We start from the raw sequence: 15,403 nt of genomic DNA on the forward strand, positions 1-15,403 counted from the left end.
GAGGGTCCCCTCTGTGCGGTGGGAGTGGGCAGCAGCGTTCAGTGCTGTTTCCATGCAAGGAGGAGGAGGCAGCACCCTGTTTGATGCCTGGCCACACGCCTGGACTTGCTGAGCCTCCGCCCCACACCTGGGCTCCACCCAGCTCCATGGGGGGCTGCCCTGGTTCCCTGCGCTCCTGCATGTCCTGGCACACTTGTCCCTGCCCACCCCTGTCCCAGCTCTCTGCTGGTGCTTCTCCTCACCCGTGACTGCTTGTGGTGGGTGTCTTGTCCCACCTGCCATGCACTCCTGCTCCTCAGCCAGGTCCTCCCCGTCTCTCAAATCCCCTGGGCTCATCTCTGAAATAGTTTTGGAGTTTCCCCCCAAGTGTTTCATTCCCTATTTGCATCCCCCAGGCTCACTCTGAGCAGCCCGAGTTTGAAGTGAAGTTGGACAAGGGGGGCTCAGCCACCCATGTGCCATCAGTAAATAGCCACAGCCGGGGGCTTTTTGTCCCAGATTTAGTACCTGTGGCCTGGGGCTCTGTTGGGAGGGCAGGAGTTGTTTCTCCCCTCTCCTTGCCCAGATCCCTGTTTTTTTGCAGCACTTTGGAAACACTTTGTTGTGGGTGAGGGCTGTGCCCGCTGCTCCAGGAGCTGGTCTGTGGCTGGGCAGAGCGGGTGGCCCCATGGCCCCCAGGCCACCAGTCCTACCCCAAAACCAGCCTGGCCTTAGGCACGGCTTTTCCAGCAGCTTCCCAGCCAGGAGAGCTTCAAAAAGCCACCACCATAGGAACAGGCACCGGGCTCAACCAAATCCAGAGCTGCCACTGGTGCTGGGAGGGAGTGCTGCCAGCAGTGCCAGCCCCACTGGTGCAGGGGACAGTTTGGGGCCAGCTGATGGTGTCTGCTTGGGACAGGGCCAGCAGCACAACGCCGGAGGGTTTGTTTCTCTGGTGGTGGATGAACTGTGGCCACAAGATGACACAGGGATCATGGGGATTGCAGGAGCCACAGGGAGCCTCTCCCAGGCCAGGTGTTGGAGCCCCAGGTGACAGCGGGGTGCGGGCAGGTCCCCACTCCTGGATGATCAACCCTGGCGCTCCCTCCCCTGCGGGGACACTGGAAAGGCGTCGGGGCTTGTCCGGGGCGGTGGAGGCAAACTCCAGCCTGGAGTTCCCTGGCTGAGGGGCTGCTCCAGCCTGAGAGGGGAGGTTGTGGAGGCTGTGGGGGGGAGCACAGGAACCTCCTGACACCGCCGGGCTGAGAACGGGCCACATGTGACAGCAGTGGCCACGTGGAGGGTCCTGGCACCTCCTGCCCTGCACTGGGCTTTGCCGGGGGGCTCCCTCCTGGCATCCCCTGGTGAATGTGGGGTGTGGTGGGGGGCCTGGGTTAGTGGTGGTAGGAGCTAAGTAGTGGCCCCCCAAACTGGTTTGGCTCGTTTCAAATGCTCCTTCTCAGCTTATCTGGCTTCAAAGGGCTCCTGCTCCATCCCACGCACACAAACATGCTCCCTGTGAACCAGGGGGAGCCCCCTGCATCCCAAAAAATGTATGTGCCCCCCAAGCTCTGCCTCTCCTCCATCTTCTCCTTCTGGCACCCCCAAACCCTCCCTGTTGCACCCATGGGTGCCCTGAGCTGCGTGTTCAGGGGGATGTGGTGGGAAGGACACATTGGATCATGGCCATGGTGCCGGTGGGGATCCCTGGGGACTCTTTGCAGCATCCTGAAGGTGGCCGAGACGTGGCTCTGCTGTGGGGGCTGGCCCCCCCCAGACCCCTAGCCGTGCTGAAGATTTCAAGGAGTCCCGGTGAGCCCCGAGATCCCAGCCTTGGCGGGGAGGTGAGCGGGTTCCATGCAAAATCCCGGTGAGGAGACTGGTTGGGCGAGGTGCGGGGCGGGCCCCCGCGCCCCACGCCCGCCGCAGACGCCGGCGCCCACCCGCACCCCGCAGCACCCAGGGGTGCACCTGCCTGCCCGAGGATGCTGCAGGACAGCGGCCCTCCAGGGCCACCCAACCAGGTACGTGCCGGCCACTCGCTCCCGCGGCCACCGTTGCTGCTGTCCCCACCGCGGGTCCCTGGGGAGAACTGGTGTCAGTCGCCCTGCCACTCACCCTGTCCCCATCCCCTGCGCAGGCTGGTGCCAGGGGACAGGGACTCCAACATGTGGGTCTGGTGGCTGCCCAACACTGGCCAGCTGTGGCCAGAAGGCTTTTCCCTCCCTCCTTGTTCCTCCCTCCCTGTGTCCCTCGGTGTCCCCAGCGTGGCTCCTGGCACGTGCGCGCGGTGTCCGGGCTGCGTGGAGCCACTCCCTGCCCCGACACCGATGTCCCCCGGCGGGCACAGCCAGCCCTGGGGACTCGGGAGTGGGGACAGGCGTTCTGTGCTGCTCGAGGGGGTGGGAGAGGACACGGTGCTCCCAGGAGCCGCGGGTCCCTGGGAATGTGGCTCTGTCACCCGGCGAGGGGGTGACAGAGGTGCCTCCAGGCTCGGGAGTGGTCAGCGGCTGCTTTAGGGACCCCGGATTTGGTTTATTTAACTCTGTCATTCCAGCTGTGGTCGGATCCCCTCGGGAATCCCTCAATTTTGCTTCAGATGTTTTCTTTGTGCTGATCTGCTGTTTTTAAGCCCCCTGGGTGTATCCCCCTCCTATCTGACCCTTTCCCAATTAACAAACTGCTTGATGAGGCCAGCGCTGCCTAATCCAGCTCTAAGCATTCCTTGAATCCCCCGGGACCCCCAAATTTCCATTCGTCATCTGCAAGGCAGTGCTATGCTGGGGAAATGGGGGCTTGAGAGGGAGACAGAGCTGGGGGAAAGTGAAGCTGCCAGTGGGCTCAGGGTTGTCCCCGGAGCCCCTCTGTCCCCTGGGGGCTGGGGGGGCCTCCTGGGATGGCCGCGATCCCCCGGGATCCTGGCACGGGGACGGCGGGCAAGTGGTGGCTTGCAATCGGGAGCGATCCACCCCCTCCGCCCGCTGCGGGGGGAACCCGTGATTCATCCGGGCTCGGAGGGTTGGGAGCGCCTGCCGAGCTCTGCCAAAACCCGGTGCGCCCGTGGGGTGGTGCCGCAGCGGGAGAAGAGGGGGGGCCTCGGGGGTTTTCCTGGGTGCTGCACCCCAAAAGGCTCAGGGGTGGCTCCTGGGCTAAAGGGGGCTCCCACAACCCCAGAACTTGGGAGGTGGGTTACCCACCATGTCAGTCCTTGGCACATCAGCACGGTGCCACCAAGGGGGATTTGAGGGACTGTCACCTCAAAAGTGCTGGCTCGCAGCTCTTGCCACCACCCCGCCCCTGCCATGGCTCCTGCTGACGGCGGCACATTCCTGGGGACAGCCGCCCTTTTCACCCCCGACCGAAGCGCACACTCGGTGTCACTGCCGGGTGTTGTAAACCCGGCCCAGCCCGGAACGCTGCTGTGGGTGACGCCAAGCGCTGAGCTAGGCCTGGCCGCAGAGCCGGGCCACGCTCACCCCAAACCACCTGGCCGGTGACACGGAGTCACCGTGCCCCTGAGTAAGGGCTGAGCACAGCCACAACTTTGGTCAGGAATGAGCCGGGTCTGCAGGCCCACGGCAACCTGGCCTGGCAGCAGGGGGATTTTGGGGGATTTCGGGAGCTGATCCCGGGCACAGCGGGCTGGGGGGACGTGGTGTCCCCAGCACGGCTGTGATGGGGCAGCTCGGCAGGTGGGGCGAGGCTAATTAGTACCTGTGGTGGCAGCGGGGCCTGAGTCACCGCGTTCGTCACCGCGGGCCCGCGGCGCTCAGCCGCCCCTTTTTTATTATTGTTGTTTCTTCATTCCCCGGCTGATTTGAAAAGCAAAGCAGGGAGGGCCCAGCCAGGAATTACTGCAGGGAGCCCCCACTCCAGGCCGGACCCCTGGGCCGGATGGGGGTCCAGAGTGCTCCTGGACAGTGGCTGGAGAGATCTGGGGGTCCTGTGGAGGTGGCCAGGGTTTTGTGGTCAGGGCTGGTCCAGGGGTCTCCCTGGTGGTCTGGGACACTCCTGGGAGCTCATGTGGGGGTCTGGGGCTCACTGGAGTGACAATCTGGGGGTCCAGAGCTGTACAGAGAGGTCATATGGGGGTCCAGAGCACTCTCCTTGGAAGTTTTCTGGGGGTCTTGAGCTCATTGGAGGGACATTGTAGGAATCTGGGGCTCAGTGGCAGGGCCATGTAAATCTCTGGAGGTCAATGGGAGGGTTCTCCAGGGGTCTGGGGCTCTCCTAGGAGACCATGTGAGACTTCAGGGCTCACTGTGGAGGAACAATGTGAGGTTCCAGGGCTCAATGGCAGGGATCCCTGGGATCAATGGGGGAGGCTTCTGGGGGCCCAGGGCTCTTCTGGGAGGCTACCTAGGGGTCTCGGGCTGATTGATGGGACAGTGTGGGGATCTGGGGCTCACTGGTGTGGCTGCCCAGGAGTCAGGGGGTGATTGTCTGAGGGGATCCTGGCTTTTCCCAAGGTAGGACCCCCAGACCCCTGACCCACCCACCTCCCTCATCCCCACGAGGTCGCCCCTGGGCACCTCCACCTGTGGCGGTGACGATGGCGATGGTGCCAATGGTGACAGCGGCCCCGGTGAGGCCCCCTCCTTTTTTTCCTGGCGAGGCGTGGCGGCGGGGCGGGACGGACGGGCCGGGACGGAGCCTCCCTACGGCTGGGGAACGCCGGAACGCCGCCACTGCCGCCGCTCACCTGCGCAGGGCGGCCGGGCTGCCCCTCGCCGCCATGCAGGAGACTAATGCCTTCCTGCTGTCGGCCCTGCAGCCCGAGGCCGGTGTCTGCTCGCTGGCCTTGCCCTCGGACCGGCAGCTGGATGAGCGTGGCCGGGAGGCGGCCGAGGCCCAGCGGCTGCGCAGCGCCCGTGTCCAGGAGCAGGTCCGCATCCGCATGATGCTGCGGGGGCAAGCGCCCGCCCGCCCCGACGACCTCGCCGACGGCACCAGAGGTGGGAGAACCCCCCGGGACCCCCTGGGAACACGCGGTGGGGCGGGTGGTGGGAGCCCCTCGGCCAGCACTGGGCTCTGGGCACACCCTGGCTGCGGGTTGGGGGGTGCCCGTCACCCGGACCGAGTCCTCCGAGCGCCCCGAGCATCCCCAGCACTGGGACCAGGGGCAGCTGAGCCTCAGCGTGGGCTCGTTTCGCCACACTCGGGGTCGTGCCTCAGTTCCCCCAGCTGCCCTTGGAGGGCTTTGCGCAGGTGGGGTCTCACGCCCTGCATTGGGCTGGCAGGGGAGAGGATTTTCCCGCTCTGGCAGTGCCCCCCCAGCCCTGAGCGGCAGCGCTGGCCGGGCTCCAGATCCTCCATTTAACGTCTGCGCCGGCGGCCTCCGCCCTGCTGCCCCGCCCGGCACCGCCGGGATCCCCCGAGCCGCGACCCCCGTGCTGGGCACCCCGGCGGTGGGGACAGACCCCCTGTGACACCGCGAGGGCTGCCCCAGCCGTGAGTCATGCTGCTGACACCACCAGCACTGGCGGCGTCCCTGTCCCGTCCCTGTCGTGTCCCGCCGGCGGCCCTGGGGCACTGGCAGGGTGGATGGGCGGTCTGAGGTGCCATGGGGGACAGTGGGGTGGCCAGGTCCCTACCAGGGTCCTGTTCCCAGGGCGGAGGAGCCGGGACTGGCTGTGGGGGATGCCTGGGCTGCTGATCCAGCTGCGGCTGGGGGGACCGGGCTGAGCCGCGGCGTCCCCGCCAAGGTGGCAATTAGTGCCCTCGCCGTCGGGGCACGAGGCAGGGCGGGGAGGCCACTTCTGCTCCCTGTGGCCAGCGGGCAGGTGAAGGCGGCCTCCTCCCACCCCTTCTGTCCCCCTAGCTCTGCTTGCACTGCAGAAGATCCCCCTGGGATGAGCTGGGGTGATCTTTGCTCTGCAGATCCCTCCCTGCCCTGCCCGTGCTCACAGTGCCTCTGGCTGTCCTGCAGGTGGTCAGTACAGCTCCACCCTGCGCTCCTCCTTCAGCTCCCGCTCCCAGAGCAATGGCGTGGACCCCAAAGCCTCAGTATGTACCGGGGCACTGTCCCCTGCCCACCTCCTCGGCTGTGCTGGGGAGAGCGCTGAGCTCCCCTGGTGGGGATAGAGGGAGGGATTCTAACCTTCCATTTACCCCCCTGCAGCTGTACCAGCCACTGGTCAAGAAGGATTTCGGCACGCTGCGGGGCAGCGGCTGGTCCTCCCGCTCGGCCGTGGACCTCACCCCGCACAAGCGCGTGGCCACCATCAGCAACGGGGGCATGGCCAAGAGCCGTGCCTACGTCGCCGGCTACGCGGCCTCACAGGTGGCCGCCGCCTCGCCACGGCCCAGCTCCTTCCATGAGCGCAACTTCCGCGGCCGGCAGAACCTGGACACGCTGTCACTGCGCTCCCTGCGCCTGGCCGACGGGCCCCTCCCGCTCGCCGATGACCGCTACAGCGTCCTATCGGAGCAGCTGGACGGGCCGGGCCACCGGCAGCTCTATAAGAGCCAGGCCGGCGGTGGCTTCGGCCGCTCCTTCGCCTACGAGCGGCAGCTGAGCTCTGGCACGGCCACCAAGGCCGCCTGCGACTGGCTGGATGGCGCCGAGGGGCCGCCGAGCCGCACCATCCGTGCGCCCGCCATGCGCACGCTGCAGCGCTTCCAGAGCAACAACCGGTCGCGCCTCAGCACCGGCTCCTTCGGCACGGTGCCGGCAGGAGGCAGCGGCGCCTTCCTGGGGCTGGGGGAGCACAGCTCCCGCGCCCCCTCCGTGCGCAGCCTGGCCGAGTCCGGCCATCACCTAGCAGAGCCGCGCGCCATGGAGATGTACAATGGGCACAGCACGCTGCTTGGGCACCACGCCGGAGGGTGAGGGCCAGGGGCTGCTCTGGGGTGTTGTGGTCCTTGTCTCTACTGTGGTCACCTGCCAGGGGAGGGCGGACCCCTCCAGCTCCCACTGGGCACAAGGGATGTTGGGAAGAGAGGCGGGAAGGCGGGTGCAGCTTGGTCCTGTGGTGATGGACCCTGGCCATGGACCCATCCTGATGCTCATGCTGCTGGCAATGGAGTCCCATACCCAGAGCGCAGTGAGAAGGAAATGGGTTGGTGGGGCTCCTTGGAGGTGGTGAACATGGTGGAGTATCCTGTAGGATGTTAGGCTGGAACTCACTCGGCTGTGGTTCCAGGTTTGATGACATCGACCTGCCCTCGGCAGTGAAGTACCTGATCGCCAGTGACCCCAACCTGCAGGTGCTGGGCGCTGCCTACCTGCAGCACAAGTGCTACAGCGACAGCAGCGCCAAGAAGCAGGTGAGCCCCCAAGGGGTGGAAGCAGAGGGCTTCCCAGCAGGAGCAGGGGTTTCCCAGCCCCTCCGACACCACGGGCAGGTGCAGGGGCTGGAGGGAGCCCTGGGAGCGCAGCATGTCTGACCCCCCGGGCTCTCCCCCAGGCCCGCAGCCTGCAGGCCATGCCCAAGCTGGTGAAGCTGTTCAACAGCCCGAACCAGGAGGTGCAGCGCCACGCCACCGGCGCCATGCGCAACCTCATCTACGACAATGCCGAGAACAAGCTGGCGCTGGTGGAGGAGAACGGCATCTACGAGCTCATGCGCACCCTGCGGGAGCCCGACGATGAGCTCCGCAAGAACGTCACAGGTTGGGGACAGCGGGGTGGGCGAGAGTCCCCCTCCCCTGGGGGTGGCCCTTACTCCCCTCGTGTGAGTGGAGCTGGGATGATGCTCCATGGGGATGATCCTTTTGCATGGTTTTCTCCAGTGTGAGCCCCTGGGGAGGGGAATGGGGATGGATGTTCTCTCCAGCCATGCCGGTACTGAGGGTCCCCCTCTGTGCAGGGATCCTGTGGAATCTGTCCTCCAGTGACAACCTGAAGGATCGCCTGGCCCGGGACACGCTGGAACAGCTCACAGACCTGGTCCTGGTCCCTCTCTCTGGGCTGGGGGGCTCGGGTGTCATCCAGCAGAACCCCTCAGAGGCAGAGATCTTTTATAACTCCACAGGCTTCCTCAGGTATCTCTTCCAGGTCCTCCCACTGGGAGCAAGGTTTTTGAGGGAGGAAGGGACAGAGTAGTATCTGTGGAGCTCTCTCTTGGGCTCAGGAAGGTGTGGCTGTGGGGTCCCCTTGTCTCCATGACAGTACCCCATTCCCATGCAGGAACCTGAGCTCTGCCAGCCAGCAGACCCGGCAGAAGATGCGCGAGTGCCATGGGCTGGTGGACTCCATGATCCACTACGTGAACAGTTCCCTGGAGGTGGGGAAGTCGGAGGACAAGGTGAGCCCCTGAGCTGGTGTTGTGGGAGCTGAGGTGCCGCTCCCCCCATCCCGTTGTGCAAAGGCACATCTTGATGTCATGCTGGGAGAACCAGCCTGGCTCCATCTGGGCTCAGTGGGCACAGCCGGTGTCGTGACTCCTCCATGGAGTTGCTGTGCCAGCTGGACACACCCTGGGTGGCCCAGGGATGACACCCTCATGTCCCCTGTGCCCCCTAGAGCGTGGAGAACGCTGTCTGTGTCCTGCGCAACCTCTCCTACCGTCTGTACGACGAGATGCCCCCATCCTCGCTGCAGCGCCTTGAGGGCCACCGGAGGAACGCTGGCGGCACGGTGACGGGAGAGCTGGTGGGCTGCTTCAGCCCCCAGAGCAAGAAAGCCCGGGAGGTCAGTGGGGGCACATCCTGGACATGTCATCGGGGTGGGGCTGGCACTGGGAAGCGCTGGCAGCAGAGATGATGCCAGGGTGGAGGTGGACGCTAGCCTCGGCTGTGGGTGGAACAGAGAGGTGAGCTCAGTGGAGGGTGAATCAGGTGTTTGGGGTGAATCAGGGTGCTGAACCCCTGCTTTTCCATGCCACGGGGCATTGCTGCAGCCGGGGTGACCTGCCAGCTCCCTGCCCAGCAGTTCAGGCCAGGCAGGCAGGGAAAAGGGAAGGCTAGCAGTGAGGGATACTGCAGAGGGGACACCCTCAGTGTCTTAACAGTGCCCTTGTCCCTCAGCACTACCTGAACGCAGACATTGTCACCTTCACGGAGGTCTCCAAGGACCCCAAGGGCATGGAGTGGCTCTGGAACCCGCAGATCGTGGGCATCTACAACCGGCTGCTGCAGCGCTGCGAGCTCAACAAGCACACGACAGAGGCAGCCTCGGGGGCCCTGCAGAACATCACAGCCGGGGACCGCAGGGTGAGGCCTGGGGAGAGCCGGGGGGGTCCCCACAACCTGCCCTGGGTTCACCCCGACCTGCTCCCTGTGAGTGGAGGGAGGAGAGGAGGAGGAGGGAGCTGGCGGAGTCTCCAAGGGGATGTTTGCCTTGCAGTGGGCGGGTGTGCTGAGCCGGCTGGCGCTGGAGCAGGAGCGCATCCTGAATCCGGTGCTGGACCGCGTCCGCACCGCCGACCACCACCAGCTGCGCTCCCTCACCGGCCTCATCCGCAACCTGTCCCGCCATGCCCGCAACAAGGACGAGATGTGTGAGTGCCAGGGGTGAACCAGGGCTGGGGGGGTGCTTCCCAACCTTTTCCTTTGCCTCCTGTTATCTCCAGCCATATCCCAACCTCATCCTGCCTGCTGCATCCCCACTTGAAGCTGAGCCTGCAGGCTGCACCATCCCGTTCCCAGACATGGCTCTGTCCCCCACGGCTCTGGCCACCAGCCCTGATGTGCCCTTTGCCCACAGCCACCAAGGTGGTCAGCCACCTGATTGAGAAGCTGCCAGGGAGCGTTGGGGACAAGGCTCCGCCTGCCGACGTCATCGTGAACATCATCGCCGTGCTCAACAACCTGGTGGTGGAGAGCCCCATGGCCGCCCGCGACATCGTCTACTTCGACGGCCTCAGGAAGCTCTTCTTCATCAAGAAGCGACGGGACAGGTGGGAGCTGCCAGCTCACACCTGGCCTCGTGTCCTGCTCTCCTGTCCCTCTCTGCTCAGTGGAAGTGGGTCACAAGTTTCCCTTCCCAAGCCTGGGTGTTGAGAGTCCCTAGACTGGCTCTGAGTCATCTCGTGGCCACCTGCCAGCCCTTTGTCACCGCACTATCGCCACAGCTACCTTTGCCCATCAGGGAAACCTCTCTCTGATCCTGCCTGTTGTGGTGGGATCCAGATGTTCACCTCCTGCCTCTCCCCACCTGCGCTAGGCCCCCAGTCCCTCCAGGTCCCTCTGGGGTGGTCTCCTTGTACTGGTGGGCATTGTGCCATGCTCAGTGGTCCCCAAAACCTGTTGCATCCTGTCCCTTTCCCAGCTCGGACAACGAGAAATCCTCCCGAGCAGCCGCCAGCCTCCTGGGAAACATGTGGCAGTACACCAAGCTCCACCGGGACTTCAAGATGGTACGTACCCATTCCAGAGCCTCCCGCAGCCAGTGGGAGGATCCCTAGGGAATCAAGGCCAGAGGATTCATCCTGGAGAGCCACACCACCCAAATGCTTCCCAGGATACTGTGGGGCCCCATTCCATGCCTACTTTTCCTCAGGAATGGGGACACTCCAGAGTGTTGTCCCTGTGCGGGTGGGGTGGGGTGGGGATGGAGCAGAGGGACTCCATGTGCCTGATGGGGCTGTCTCCTTGCAGAAGGGGTACCGGAAGGAGGACTTCCTCAGCCTCTGAGGACACCCTGGGAGCTGGAATGCCTCGCTGGGATGCTCCGTGCTGCCGGCCGTGCCGTGGGGAGGCTGCTCGCCGCTGGACCCCTGCTCTGTAGCCAAATCCCTGATCCCATGTGCCTCTACCCTTTGCCAGGTCCCCTTCCCTGGCTGGGGGACACTCGTCCTCCCTCCTGCCCAGCCTTAAAGCCAGAACTGCTTTTGGCTCTGCTGTGGGACCCCACTGGGGTGCTGCCCTGCGGCACCCCTTGGGTGCCTCCCCATTCTCAGCAGCTGTCTGCGAAACTTGGCTTGTCCTGCAGCTTGACGGGGGCAGGAGCTGCAGGGATTTGGGGAGGCTCCTGTAGAGCAGTTCTGGGGCAAGGGAGCTTCTGGGGGTGCTTCATCCCAGCTCCCTGTGCCAGAGGGATGTTCATGCCCTGTGCCAGTGTGGGATGTGCTGTGGGATACACTTCTGTTCTGCCCTGGCTGGATGGGGATGGGGCTTTGCATGGCTTGGGGGCTTGGAGGGCTCTGAGGTGGCTTCCCACAGTTTATGGGGTGGCACAGCGCCTGCAGGGAGCTGGGAAGTGACGTTATGACAGTGCTGTGTTCCCCCTTTGCTAAGTTGGGGTGTGGCTGATGGGGCTGCCTGTGCCCTCACTGCAGGAAGCCTGGCAGGGCCTCAGGGCCCCATCTGTCACCCTGTGGGGACTGTCCCAGTGTGGCAGAGCTGCTGCTGTCGCTCCTTACCAGCTGCTGCCAGGGCTGGGCCCTGCTGGTGCAGCAGGAGCCGGATCCAGGCAGGGCCGTGTTTGCTGAGCAGCATCACTCCATGGGTGGGGAGGTGTCCCTGGTGCTGGGTGCAGACGGGTCCAAAGCTCTCTGTGCCACAGTGGTGGCCGGGAGGGGACACTCGGGTGGGTGGGGGTGCCGGGGGATTTGGGGCTGGGAGAGCCCCTGTGCTTGGGGGGCACAGGGCACCCCAGGGGGGATGATGTAGAGTAGATAGAGGGATGGGAGGGTGGGGAGAGTGAGCGGAGGGGCTGGAGGAGCCCCCATGGTGAGCGGCACCAGCTCAGGGTCACAGGGTGTTTGGCTCTGCAGTTCTCTGTGTACAACCCCCCCAGCCCTGTGTACCCCTGAAATAAAGGCCTTGAGTGATGCCCACCTGCACCTGCATTTGGATGGGGACATCTGGGAGTGGGGACAGTGACATCAGTGCCTCAGTGACATCAGCACAGGGTGAGCTCGTGCCGCGGTGCCACACCACGCTCTGTGCCTGGCTTGGCTCCGAGTTAGTGTGACACGGACACTGGTGTGGGAAGGACAGACCAAAGCACTGCCTGTGGTGAGGAGACCCCCCCTGTGTCACCGGTGTCCCCATCATGGACAGACCCAGGGGCTGCAGCAGCATTTTATTGTCACGGGAGTTTCCATGGGACAAAGGTGCTGCCGCCACTCCTGTCGGGCACTCCCTGGGGCTGGGGCACGTTGTTCCTCAGGGAACATCACCCATCCCAGCACTTGTCCCTCACGCTGGAAGAATGTCCCTGCCGCCCACGGAAAGAGCCCAGCCACCTGGGTGGCACCCAGGGGTGGCACTGAGGTATTGCGGGCAAGGTGCTCCTGGTGACGGTTTTCCAGTTTTCCAGTCTGGAGCCAGCTCCTGCTTTCCCAGCATTACTAACAGCTCTGATTCCATCATAACTCGGCGCTCCTCGGCCGTGACCTGGTCCCTGTGTCCCCACAGGAATGGGGGACACCTGTGGTCCTGCTCAGATGTCATCCTCTGTCACCAGGCAGTAGAAGTCCGTGCGGGCGCCGTAGTTGCGCGATCCCAGATCCGAGACGTCGAGCTCGGAGCGTTGCGCGTCCCGCAGCTGCGCATCCTCCATCCCGCTGGATGCCGGAGCCCTGGGAATGCCGTGGCCAGCGAGGCGGGGCGGCTGGGGGCTTCCGAAGATACGCCCTCGGAGGCCTGGCAGGAGTAGGAAGAGGGGTTTAGGTGGAGGGAGAAGGGGCTGGAAAGCCCAGGAGCGACCTCTGGGGCGCATCTGTCCCCTCAGGGAGAAGCAGCAGGGACGCGGACCTGTGCCGAGGTCCCCGTCCGGGTCCAGGTCTCCTGCGCTGTCCAGGTAGCTGCTGTGCAGGATCAGCATGGGGTCCTTGTCCTCCTGCAGCTGCGTCTGCGGGTCCCCCACGCTCCCCGGGAAGGACACCTTGCGCGGCAGGGCCAGGCACAGCTCCTTCCAGAAATCCGATGATGGGGTCTGCAGGGCCGGGAGGGGATGAGCCGTGCCGGGACCACTGGAGCACGGTCCCGCTCGGTTTCACGGGCTCGGCTCGCTCTCCCCGGCGCTGGGCGCTCGGCCAAGGCGAGGGCTGCGCTCCGGCGTGGCACCGTGCCCAGGCGCCGGCGGAGAAACCGGCCCGACCTGCTGGAACGCTCCTCAGGGCTCCGGCTCCCAGCCTGGCCCCGAAATGGCCGGAGTGGCCCTGGGCCAAAGCTCCGCTCCGGCAGCTGAGGCTGGGGAAGCCCTGCAGTGTCACAGGGTCCTGACCATGCAGGTTTGGGGGTGAGCTCCCAGATCCAGGGCTCTTTCGGTTGGGTTGTGAAATGTCCAACCCGCTCTTTAGTACTGGAGCCCGGAGCGCAGCCCCAGAGGGCAGCAGGGAGGTTGACCCAAAATGGGGAGCTGGGAATGGAAGAGGTTGCTGGTGGGATGGGTCCTGCTCAGCTCTTCCTATGGGCAGCAGGGAGGCTGGCACTGTGGGGTGCTGGGGAGGGAAGGGGGATTCTGGGGTCTCAGCACTCACCATGGATCCAGCTCTCCACACCAGCAGGGTCACAGCGCTTCGGTGCTGCTTCAGCAGGGTGATGGCGGGGTGAGTGATCTCCCGGTACTGGCTCTCGAAGACGATGAAGATGGGCTTCCTGGAAAGCTCCAGCAGCCTCCAGAGCCCTTCCCTGCGAGACAAGTGGGTGACAGGAGGGTGAGGTCCTCCTCCAGCCCCTCTCCTCTCCTGTGGAACTGCTCTGCTCCTACCTGAAGCTGCTGTTGCACCAATCCTGCTCCAGGTACGCGACGGAGAGCACCACGATGAGGCGCCGGCAGCGGCTGACGTTCATGATGAGGTCAGCTGAAGGCTCTGAGGACAAAAAGGGTGTCAAGCCCCCACGTAGGTCTCTGTGTCAACCCCTGCCCAGCCCTGCGTGGTGCCTGCCTGAATTGGGCAGGATGTTCTGCTCATCCAGGAAGAGCTTGTAGCCGTGGCGGTTTTCCAGCTGCGGCTTCACGATGAAGTGGACAAACTTTCGGTCATCAGGGGCAGCGGCGTGGGAGATGTAGGCATCGTACAGCTTCCCATCTGGGGAGATCCGCAGAGCAGGATTAACATGGGAAAGGCTGTGTGACCCCCCCGGACCACGGGAGGCTGTTCCCACTGGGGTGTCACTTCCAGCTCACCATTGATCTCCAGCTCTCCGTAGCGGTCCCGGTACCACAGGAGCACATTCAGGCGGCACTGGACATAGAGCACAGCCAGGAGCACCAGGAGCACCAGGACCAGGAAGGCTGCCAGCACTGCTGGCACATGCCCTGCTGCCTCTGCCAGGACAGGGAAGGGCACGGTGAGCAGCATACCTGGGCTTGGTGCAGGTTTGCACCCCGATGTGGGAGAGGCAGCAGGGCCCCATCAGTCTCCTCAATCCCTCCGTGCACCTGGGCTCTCTGTGGGATGCCCCCTCCCTGTCCCCAGCAGATCCCTACCTGCTTGCCGCAGGGTGAAGGTGGCCGTGGCATTGCTGATCCAGCAGGCAAACACCCCAAAATCGGTATCGTGGGTGAGGTTGAGCTGCAGGACGCTGGCTAGGAGCTGCTCCGAGGAGTTTCGGCCAGACCTGACAGGACATGGGGATGCTGTGGGTTGGGCCGTGCGGTGACATCCCCCCAAAAGCAGATGGATGGATGTCCCCAGGGCAGGCTCCTTACCAGACAGTGTCCTGGCTGCTCCCGTTGCCCAGCCACTGCCCATCCTTGCTCCAGGCGGGAATGGGCTGGCAGCGCTCGGTGCCCACCCAGCGTGCGGTGCAGTTCAGCTCGACCTGGCTCCCCAGCACTAAGTCCAGCGTCTCATTGGCAGCTGGCACCAGAATTTCGGGGAGCACACTGCAAAGGTCTGGGGGCACAGAGGGGAGGGGGCTTGGATGGGAAAGCTGACCCAGCTTCCCCCAGGGCACACAACTGCTGTAGTCATCCTGGAAAAACACGCTCTGCCTTGGGGGTCTGAGAGTGGTGCTCGTGGCTGTTTAGCAACAGGCTGAGCCAGTTTGGGGAGCTGGGAAGGACCCTCAGCACCCTAAGAGGTGACACCAGAGCGGGACCCCCAGCTGAGCTTGCACAGGGAACCTTCCCAGCTGAGAACAGGGGAGAATTGGGATTTCACCTACCTGCCATGGCGCGCTCAGGTGACAGGCGCGGGCACTGCCGGCATCTCACGGGGCGTCTTCCGGGGGGAACAAAGTCCAGCTGCCTCCGCCACAGGGCGGGCTGGGCCTGGGACAGACTAGGAATGGCTCTGTGAGTGCTGGCACAGGGAGGGCCCAGCCACCCCCATCAGCGATTCCGTCTGGGGGTGGTGGGTGCTGCTCTGCCACAAAGCCAAAGCCACGTCCCACCCACAGCCTGGTGGCCTCTGTGTCACCTGCCCTCCCTGCACTGACTCCTAGCCTGGCTTTCCCAACCATGAATTTATGCGTGGGAGGTGATTAATGACCAGCTGGGAGTTGCAGATTTAAAATTGTGCCTTCAGCCCAAATCCAAAACCAAGGTGGGGAAATGAGCTTAGCCATGGGAAACTTTGGGGGT

General features: G+C 64.4%; 2 protein-coding genes across 2 annotated transcripts; one reads left to right on the forward strand and one right to left on the reverse strand.

Annotated features, from left to right (window-relative positions):
- The first annotated feature begins 7 nt into the window (after window positions 1–7).
- Window positions 8–11,441, forward strand: PKP3 (plakophilin 3). The gene is made up of 13 exons (XM_033062265.2): window positions 8–4,934; window positions 5,909–5,985; window positions 6,101–6,807; window positions 7,125–7,248; window positions 7,389–7,593; window positions 7,791–7,965; window positions 8,111–8,228; window positions 8,447–8,614; window positions 8,950–9,135; window positions 9,269–9,422; window positions 9,629–9,821; window positions 10,193–10,280; window positions 10,522–11,441. The coding sequence occupies exons 1-13, from the start codon at window positions 4,532–4,534 to the stop codon at window positions 10,555–10,557; spliced, it is 2,634 nt and encodes an 877-aa protein (XP_032918156.1). The 5' UTR covers window positions 8–4,531; the 3' UTR covers window positions 10,558–11,441.
- A 696-nt stretch (window positions 11,442–12,137) lies between these two features.
- SIGIRR (single Ig and TIR domain containing) lies at window positions 12,138–14,992 on the reverse strand. The gene is made up of 9 exons (XM_033062799.1): window positions 14,986–14,992; window positions 14,528–14,840; window positions 14,306–14,436; window positions 14,003–14,143; window positions 13,761–13,904; window positions 13,583–13,685; window positions 13,353–13,503; window positions 12,625–12,805; window positions 12,138–12,513 (listed from the first exon to the last, which is right to left on the reverse strand). Exons 1-9 carry the CDS (start codon window positions 14,990–14,992, stop codon window positions 12,311–12,313), a joined length of 1,374 nt encoding a protein of 457 aa, XP_032918690.1. The 3' UTR covers window positions 12,138–12,310.
- Window positions 14,993–15,403: the final 411 nt, after the last annotated feature.

This window comes from Catharus ustulatus, chromosome 6, assembly GCF_009819885.2.
Source record: "Catharus ustulatus isolate bCatUst1 chromosome 6, bCatUst1.pri.v2, whole genome shotgun sequence".
NCBI lineage: Eukaryota > Metazoa > Chordata > Aves > Passeriformes > Turdidae > Catharus > Catharus ustulatus.

What these genes read in the sequence shown, in the direction of transcription:
- SIGIRR (XM_033062799.1), bottom strand. An exon ending in GAACATCCTGCCCAATTCAG is followed by an intron (nt 13,686 to 13,760) that starts GCAGGCACCACG and finishes TTTTGTCCTCAG; the next exon opens with AGCCTTCAGCTGACCTCATC. An exon ending in TGGTGCAACAGCAGCTTCAG is followed by an intron (nt 13,504 to 13,582) that starts GTAGGAGCAGAG and finishes CTTGTCTCGCAG; the next exon opens with GGAAGGGCTCTGGAGGCTGC.
- PKP3 (XM_033062265.2), top strand. Translation starts at nt 4,532, where the DNA reads ATGGCGATGGTGCCAATGGTGACAGCGGCCCCGGTGAGGCCCCCTCCT. An exon ending in GCGTGGACCCCAAAGCCTCA is followed by an intron (nt 5,986 to 6,100) that starts GTATGTACCGGG and finishes ACCCCCCTGCAG; the next exon opens with CTGTACCAGCCACTGGTCAA. An exon ending in TCCACCGGGACTTCAAGATG is followed by an intron (nt 10,281 to 10,521) that starts GTACGTACCCAT and finishes GTCTCCTTGCAG; the next exon opens with AAGGGGTACCGGAAGGAGGA.